We start from the raw sequence: 9,643 nt of genomic DNA on the forward strand, positions 1-9,643 counted from the left end.
TTGGTGTGTATGTGTATGTGTGTGTGTGTGTGTGTGTGTGTGTGTGTGTATTTTTTTTTTCATTTTTTCTCCCCTCAGAGAGTCCCCCTTAAAATTTCTTGCAGGGCTGTTTAGTGGTCACAAACTCCTTTAATTTTTGTTTGTCTGGGAAACTTTTTATCACTCTTTATCTTTTGTATGACAGCCTTGCTGGATAAAGAATTCTTGGCTCCTATTTTTCTGATTCAGCACACTGAATATATCCCACCACTCCTTTCTGGCCTGCCAAGTTTCTCTGGATAGGTCTGCTGCAAACCTGATCTGTCTTCCCTTGTAGGTTAGGGACTTTTTTTCCCTTGCTGCTTTCATGATTCTCTCCTTGCCTGAGTATTTTGTGAATTTGACTATATATGCCTTGTAGATGGTCGCTTTTTGTTGAATCTAATGGGGGTCCTCTGTGCTTCCTGGGTTTTGATGTCTGTGTCTTTCCCCAGGTTAGGAAAGTTTTCTGCTATGATTAGCTCACATAACCCTTCTACCCCTATTTCTCTCTCTTCCTCCTCTGGGACCCCTATGATTCTGATGTTGTTCCTTTTTAATGAGTCACCGATTTCTCTAATTCTTAACTCGTGCTCTTTTGCCTCAATCTCCCTCTTTTTTTCTGCTTCCTTATTCTGTATAAATTTGTTCTCTATATCGCTGATTCTCTGTTCTGCCTCATCCATCCTTGCTGCCGCTGCATCCATCTGTGATTGCAGCTCAGTTATAGCATTTTTAATTTCATTGTGGCTATTTTTGACTTCTTTTATCTCTGTAGAAAGGGATTCTAATCTATTTTCGACTCCAGCTAGTATTCTTATTATCATGATTCTAAATTCTGGTTTAGACATCTTGCTTGTGTCTGTGTTGGTTAAATCCCTGGCTGTCGTGTCTCCATGCTCTTTCTTTTGGGGTGAATTCCTTTGTTTTGTCATTTTGAAGGGAGAAAAGGAGTTAATGAGGTAGAAAAGTTGAAATTACAGAAATTAAAATTTAAAAACATTAAAATTAAAAATTAGAAACACACACGCAAGTTGAATAGATGATGCTAGATCCTAGGTGTGTTTTGGTCTGGATGTTGAAAGTAGTTTGATAGAGTAGAGAAATGAAAAAAAAGGGGGGGGGGAGAAAAAAAAGGAAATTGTTTGAGAATTTGAAAAAATGGATACACTAAGGTAGACTAAAATGAGATGATGTGGATAAAATAGAATTTGAAAAAATATACCCCAAATTAGAGAATATAGGAGAAAAAAATGAAAGAAAAATATTTTTAATAAAAATTAAAAGGAAACATGATTTTTTTCATTTTCTATATGTAAGAAAAATGAAAAGAAATGAAAAAGAAAAAAGACAAAAAAGAAAAAAAATGAAAAAAGAAATCGTTTGAAAATTTGAAAAAGTGAACACACTGTAGTAGACTGAAATAAAGTGATAGGAGTAAGATAGAATTTGAAAACAAAATTACATAAAAGAAAAAAGTGTATGATAATTAAAATTAAATAAAAATATTTTTAAAAGAAATTGAAAGTAAAAATGAAGTTTTTCTCTTTATTCAAGAAAAAGTAAAGAAAGGAAAAAGAAAAAAGAAAAAGAAAGAAAAAAAGAAAAAAAAAGAAAAAATGTTTGAAAATTTGAAAAAGTGAGTACACTGAAGTAGACTAAAATAAAATGATGGAACTAAAGTAGAATTTGAAAAAATTTACATGTGATAGTAATAAAAATAGTAATAAAAATTAAAGACAGATATTTTTAATAAAAATTGAAAATAAAAATGAGTTGCTTCTCTTTCTGTATTCAAGAAAAAGAAAAGAAGTGTAAAAGAGAAAAAGGAAAAAGAGAAGAAAAAAAAGAAAGAAATTGAATAGATGAATCTGCTAACAGATTGAAGTAGGACTGAAATTGCTTCCTTTTACCCTAGAAGTCAGTCTATGTAGCTCTTCATAGTCAATAAACTAAGCTGGCGGTGAGACTTGTGTTCTTGAAGAGCAAATTTGGCCCAGTTGTGTAGGGCTCGGTGTAACCTCTCCACTCTCCCCTAGATGGCGCTGCTAGCCTATGGGGGTGGATTGTTGCGGCGCTTGTAGGTGGGCATGCGCGGGAATGGTGAAAATGGTGCCACCCAGCTACCCAGTCTGTTCTCCCAGAGCAGGAATGATGCATCTGTCCTGTCTTCAGCTCTCGTCCATTCCCCGTGTTTTCACTCTCTGTGACCAGGCCCCAGGCAGCACCTCTCTCCCAAATTTTGTCTCAGATGTGGCTGTTTTTCCCAGCCCCTTACTTCTGAAGGACTGAGGCTTTGACCCGGTCTGCCCCTCTGTGGGAGGGTCTCACTGAGCAATGGCCAAATGTCGGCTGCACCCAGGAATGCCCACTGGACCCTTTTGTTGCCGGTGCCCGAGACTGCAGCCAGGTGGCAACCCTTCCCAGAAAATGTTCGCAACAGTGTGGCAGCAGCATTTTAGGGATTATGGAAAATCACAACACACATCAGGCACCAGGCTTCACCCTTAATGACCTTGCCCCAGCACCAGCTAATGTGGCCACCTTCTGGGGTCTGCTGGGACCAGGTGGCTTCAACAGTGTCTACCAAACGTCCTTCCAGCAGTGGAACCGCTTTTTCCCGTGTGGCCTCAGAACCTCCCAGACCCCATTCTGTTCTTGGGGATTCACCTTCCCACCAGAGCACCACCAGGTATCGAGCTGCGGAGTTGCAGCCTTTGTGCTCCCCTTGTTTACTGTCTTAATGGAATTTAAACCCTCTCTTTTCTCCTTTCTCCCTTTTTGGTTTAGTTCCTGTGGCTGTTTCCAATTTTCTACTTTCTCTCCAGCTGCTTTGGGGATGGGTGTTTTTCCCCTATGCTCCCCCCTCCCCAGTCTCTGGCCTCTCTCCTCCCACAAAAGGGGTTCCCTACCTTTCATGGCTTCTTGTTCCCCACGTTCATCTCTTCGTGAGATACACAAAAAGCTTCACACAAAAGAGACACACAAAAAGCTTCACACGTGAGACACACAAAAAACTTCCATGCTGTTCCGCCATCTTGGCTCCTCCTCGGCACCTTACTTCTTAAGGACTCTGGCTTGGACCTGTTCAGCCCCTCTGTGGGAGGCTCTCACCAAGCAATGGCTGAATGCTGGCCACACCCAGGAACGTTTGCTGGTCCCTGCTGCTGCCAGTGCCCCGAGCCTGCTGTAAGGGTTAAATTGTAGTGTAAGGCTAACACTTAGCTTGAAAAATAACAACTTTGTTTTGAAACTGAAGGTCAAAAGATAACAGCCTTGCTTTTACTCTTGTAAATCATACTTCATACTCTTGTGAATCAGGCTTTACCAATGAAGGAAACAAAAGCTCAAAAAAAGAGCATCAAAGACAAGGTCAAGGAGATCCACTGGTTGCAACTTAGGGGCAGAAAGTCTAAAATAATCACCTCATTCAATAACTGTTTCTGACTCATCTGGCAACTGTTTCTAACTAATCTGGGAACTGTTTCTCTGTTCTGTTCCCAGATAATGATAAAACGATGTGATCGGCTTTAAAAACTCCGTACCCCGGCTGTTTGAGGCCATACGCTTATCAAGAGTGTTGGTCCCAATCAGTCGGCCTTGCCTCTCATTGTAATAAACTTTGTTGTGACTGTCACTGGTGCCCGTAGCATTGTTTCAGGAGTCGTGTGGATGCAACACAGCAGCCAGGTGCCAGCCCACCCCAAAAAAAGTTTGCGAGATAGTGTAGTAGCAGCATTTCAAGGATTATGGAAAATCACAACACACATCTGGCACCAGGCTTCACCCTTAAAGACCTTGTTCCAGTACCAGCAAATGTGGGCATTCTTTGGGGTCTGCTGGGACCAGGTGGCTTCAACAGTCTCTACCAAATGGCCTTCCAGCAGTGGAACTGCTTCTCCCTGTGTGGCCTGAGAACCTCCCAGACCCCACTCTGCTCCTGGGGCTTCACCCTTCCCACCAGAGCACCACCAGGTATTGAGCTGCGGTGTTGCAGACTCTGCACTCCCCCTGTTTATGGTCTTAATGGAATTTAAACCGTCTCTTTTCTCCTTTCTCCTTTCTCCCTTTTTAGCTTAGTCCCTGTGGCTGTTTCCAATTTTCCACTTTCTCTCCAGCTGCTTTTGGGGATGCGTGCTTTTCCGTATTCTCCCACCATCTCCGTCCTATCTCTGCACGCGAAAGCACCTTCCTGCCTGCCTCAGCTTCTCTCTTCCCCACTTCACCTCTCTTCGCCATGGACCTGCTGAATTCTGTGGTTCGGGTTGTGCAGTTTGTAGTGTTAATCCCCAGATCACTTTTCTAGGTGTGTAGGATGGTTTAGTGTTGGTCTGTACTTCATGGATGCGAGACACGCAAAAAAACTTCCATGCTGTTCCACCATCTTGGCTCCCACCCTGTCCAGTGAGTATCTTTATGAGCATTACTGTAAATTATCTATCAGGCATATTACTTGTATCTATTTTGCTTAGATATTTTGCTGTGGTTTGGTTCTATTCTTTCATTTGGGATCTTTTTTTCTGTCATCTCATTTTTTTCTAACTTTCTGTGTCTATTTCTGTGTGTTAGTAAAGTCAAAGCATTTCCTGCTCTCGTAGGCACTTAACCTTACGAGGAAGTCCTGAAGTGCCCGCAGTGCAGTGTTTCCTGTTTCCCAGGAGCTGGCACTTCCATGGAGTGTCTCTGGTGTGAGTTCCATGTGCTCTGTCGCATTATTGCCTCTTTTTCCTTCAATTCAGGTGTCTGCAGTGGCTCTCTTTTCCTGTTTTGCATAGTGTTTGGTCCCTGGCAGATGTGTGGTGTATTTTAAGAAGATATACAGTGTTGTACTTGCTAATTGAGACCTGGAGGACTGCTGCCAGGACAGGCAGCCCAGATGTATCTGCAAAGGCTGTGTGGGTGGGCCCCACACTTTTAACAAGGTGTGCCTCAGGCTTTAGGGTGGAAAATTATTAGGAATAGACATATGACACCCAAACTGAAAGAACACCTCAGGTCTTTTCATTCTGAAAATTCATGAAAGCAAGGTCTGGCCTTTATGTTTTTCATGTAAAGGGAACTCAGCTTGAAGAAGTTGGGACACTCAGAGATTAGGATTTGCTGCTTCACAGAAACCTTTTCTTTGAGGATGCTACAAAGTCGCTTTCAGATTGCCATAGAAGAAAAGCCTGATGGAAAAGCTTTAGTGAATGCTGATGCCCTGGAAATGGGGCGGGTGGTTTATGGAAGAGCACTCACTTAAATAATTCCTAAAAGATCACATTTTCTAAGAATTCTTTTCAAAACAGTTAGGGACTCAGCATATGGCTGTAGTTAGAATGAAACATTTAGCATAATCTGTGCCCATGTATAGGTTGAACCATATGTAATGTTAATATTTAACTGTCTTTTGTCCTCAAATCCAATAATTTCTTATTTTTTAACATAAAACCTTTAAAGATAATTTAGTGTGTATCCTTGAGCTGTCTCTGATCGTGAGATTCTTAACCTTCCAGGCTGCAGATGTGGAGTTTAACTATTCTATTTGCCTGTTCTGGACAAATGATTCTGGATTAGCACTCTATTATGCCATCAGATCACAGAAAGTGAGGATTGAATGTGTTTCCCTTTGCACAGGTTCGAACACAGCATGGGAGAGGCATTGCAAGGAGACTTCTGTGTTCTCATTATCTGAGTCAGAGTAGATGAGATCTTGTTCAATGAAGGAATAAGGAGGGAACATATTTTGTAGTGAAGTAGTGAATTTTATCTGGGATTCCTAGTTGGGGACTTGGGAATGCATTAAGTTCTTTTAAGGGAGAACAATTCTTATTGATATATACTTAACCTAAACTGAACACATAGAAAAGGAAGCCTCAGAGGAAACTTAGGCATGCAGAGTTACAATTAACATTTGGATGGATAAATATAGTAGTACTGACATTATCAGGACATGAATTTAACCTTGATTTACAACTTTTGAAGGTTTCTTTCTTCGGAGTGCCTCTAACGATGGAAATATTAAAAATATTCATCATTAAAACTGAGGTCAATACATTATACATTATATCACATAGGATATTCTTTTATACAATGTACAGAAAAGGTATAGGGGCGCCTGGGTGGCGCAGTCGGTTGGGCGTCCGACTTCAGCCAGGTCTCGATCTCGCGGTCCGTGAGTTTGAGCCCCGCGTCGGGCTCTGGGCTGATGGCTCAGAGCCTGAAGCCTGTTTCCGATTCTGTGTCTCCCTCTCTCTCTGCCCCTCCCCCATTCACGCTCTGTCTCTCTCTGTCCCAAAAATAAATAAACGTTGAAGGAAAAAAAATTAAAAATAAATAAAAATAAAAAAAGAAAAGGTATAATGTCAGTTAGATGGAGGGCTAGATGGTCCCAATGCTCAGCCCCCACCAAAACACAACAGAAACAATAAGCAACTACAGACTGACCAAAATAGCTCTGGAAGAGCTCTGGAAAACACTTTACTAGACTGTAATGATAATAAACAGTGCACCTCTATCTAAGGTTCAGTGGTGCCAGTGGATCACCCTTTTCAGTGCTTCTCACAATAACTTCTTCATAGTAAATTGCTCAATAGATGGTGTAGAATTAGCTTATATTTTGTGGAAAGGTAATGAGGGAAATGATGGTGGTGGATAGTAATGGGTGGTGTGGTGCTGGACAGGCATGAGAAGTGACTAGTGACAGCTACTGTCAACTCCTTGTTCCAAAATCCCTGGTCACAAGTGTGGATCTTTACCAATGCACAACTCATGGAGGAAGGTACACAAGTCATATGTCTGTGTTTTGTTTTGTTTTGTTTTGTTTTTTAATTTAGGAGACATAATTCTATTCTTCCCATCTTACCTTTAGCCAAGGTTATATACTATCAATAACAATCAAAAGACAGTTCAGAAAGGGGGTTCTGTTAGCTCTCAGAAACCAATTCTTATGATGTAAAGTTTCTCTGTATCCATCTATTCTCCTTTATCTTCACTTAATATTCCCAAGCCAGATTTCAGCTTTGGTTCTGGTTCTCAGGAATCCTATAATATGTCCTCCAATTAAGCGCTGAATGAACTTGGTGTTACATTTTACTACTGATTCCCTGGATTATTGTTACCCTTACTGTCTTCCTGATCCTTTAGTGGACTTTTGACCTCTGTTGTTCACCTTCACAACATCCAGTGGTTGGATTTCCTCTGATAAGTTATTTTTCAGTGCCATCTAATATCCTGCTGAAGGGGGGACATTCAGGGAAAGAAAAAAGCCTGTATTCACAGATCCTGGGGACCAGGAGAAACTGCTTGGGAAGCCAGAAGGGATGTGAACTCAGATTGTCCATTCATTTCAAAATAACTTCTGAATATATGCCGTGACAGGTCATTAGGTTGGATATGAAAGCAAAGGATTGACTTCTAGATGATCCAGGAAGTATGTCCAGGCTAAGAATTGGTCATCTGCATTGCTGAACAGAAACCCCAGCCTGAGAATGTCAAGTTTAGTCTTCCCAATTTAGGGTTCTTTCTAATCCATTGTAGCTTGAGTTGTTCTTCTGAACAGAATTAATCATCAGGCACTACACAATGCATAATGTGCAACCACATGATCACAGGAGCACCACAAAGAGATGTAACATGTATTCTCTGCCTTAACGTCGTGCATGGTATGTAGAGAGAGACGAGCGGACATGTCATAGTGACTGAACTGGAGTGTATTCTCTCTCTTTTTTTAACGTTAATTTATTTTTGAGAGAGGGAGACAGAGTGTGACCGGGGTAGGGATAGAGAGAGGGGAAGACACAGAATCTGAAGCAGGCTCTAGGTTCTGAGCTCTCAGCACTGAGCCCGACTTGAGGCTCGGATTCATGAACTGTGAGATCATGACCTGAGTTGAAGTCATATGCTCAACTGACTGAGTCACCCAGGCACCCCTAGAGGGTCATCTCTTATCACATGATGTAATAACCCTTTCTCTGCAGCAACCATGACCGTCTATGAGAGAAAGAAGAATCTATTCATTGACTAATTTGTAGACAACTTTATTTTTACAGAACTAAAGCCATGAATAAAACTTATATGGGGAAAACCCCTTTAGGTATAGCATATCTATATAATATACCTAAATATATATATCTTATTATGTTGTATGTGTGTGTGTATTACCCTCAATATGCTGTTGTTCAGTGGCAGCCAGTATCCAGCTGAAGGGTAGACATTCAGAGAAAGAAAAATGCTGTATTCATATAAGCATTTATCTGTCTATCTATTTATCTATCTATCTTGGATTAACTGTTCTTTAAATTGCTTTCTAACACTAATGCTATCAAAAATTGATCATCTGTTGCCATCCCTACTGCCATTTTTTTTTATCATTGCCATTTCTATCAACAGATTAATAATGAAGATCCTTACCATTATATCTATCTATCTAGAGAAAGAAAGAAACAAACAACCTCCCCACCCCCCACACTGGAGTGGGACTAGATTTTAGTTCTCTTTACTTCTAGTTCAGTGTTCTTTCCCATAGACTATGTAATGCTCTATTCCAGCCTTAGTGTTGACTGACTTGCTCTGTAAATATGATATGGAGAGTGATTTTCTCCAAAGTGCTTGTTTATGGGGATTAGTCATAATCCCATGAACCCTCTATGCCCAGAACCCTTTTCAGTGAACTCTTCACATCCTTGTTTCTCAGACTATAAATGAAAGGGTTGAGAGTGGGAGTTACCAGGGTATACATGACAGCAGCAGCCAGCGCCCCCACAGAGCGAGAGGTTGATGGTGGCTTCAGGTAGGTGGCAAAGACTGTGCTGTAGAAGAGGATGACCATGGAGAGGTGGGAGCTGCATGTGGCCAGGGCTTTCTTTTTCCCCTGTGCCGATGGAACCCTAGCCACAGCCTGGAAGATATGGGTATAAGAGCTTATGATGCAGAGGAGAGGGCCGATTCCTAACAACCCGGTCAGAAGCATCATTAGGATCTCATTAGGGTGGGTATCTGAGCAAGAAAGACGAAAAAGTGGACCAAAATCACAGAAAAAGTGGGGAATCTCTTGGTTAGTATAGAAATACAACTGGGATAGAAACAAGATGTGCACCAGAGAGACAAAATGGGCCACCCCCCACAACCCACCCACCAGCAGCCCACATCTACAAGGTGTCATTAGCAGTGGGTAGTGCAGAGGATGGCAGATGGAAGCATAGCGGTCGATAGCCATGGCAGTCAAAAGCAGGTTGTCCATATCGGCAAAAACAGCAAAGAAATATAATTGGGACAGACATCCAGAGAAAGAGATGGATCCGTGGCTGGTCCGTAGATCCTCAAGCATTTTGGGGGCTGTGGTGGAAGTGAAGCAGAGATCCACCAGGGAGAGCTGGCTGAGGAAGAAGTACATGGGAGTGTGGAGGCGCACGTCAGCTCCAATGGCCAGCAGAAGGAGCGCGTTTCCTAAGAGGCTTACCAGGTAGAGTACTAGGAAGACACCGAAGAGGACTGGCCTGTTCCCTGGGCCCCTGGACAGCCCTGCCAGGACAAAGTCCGGGGTCCTGCTGCAGTTCATTCTAGGTCCTGGAGTGCTGTAAGAGAGGGGCCATCATGAGGGGGAGTTGCTCACTATCGGGAGCCGAGGAAGACAGAACGCTGGACC

The 9,643-nt window shown here is 42.1% G+C and overlaps 1 protein-coding gene across 1 annotated transcript; it reads right to left on the reverse strand.

The window, feature by feature from the left end:
* Positions 1-8,620: 8,620 nt before the first annotated feature.
* Positions 8,621-9,556, reverse strand: LOC115514675 (olfactory receptor 24-like). Its single transcript, XM_030316800.1, has one exon. It carries the CDS (start codon positions 9,554-9,556, stop codon positions 8,621-8,623), a length of 936 nt encoding a protein of 311 aa, XP_030172660.1.
* Positions 9,557-9,643: the final 87 nt, after the last annotated feature.

This window comes from Lynx canadensis, chromosome B2 (genome assembly GCF_007474595.2).
Source record: "Lynx canadensis isolate LIC74 chromosome B2, mLynCan4.pri.v2, whole genome shotgun sequence".
Lineage (NCBI taxonomy): Eukaryota > Metazoa > Chordata > Mammalia > Carnivora > Felidae > Lynx > Lynx canadensis.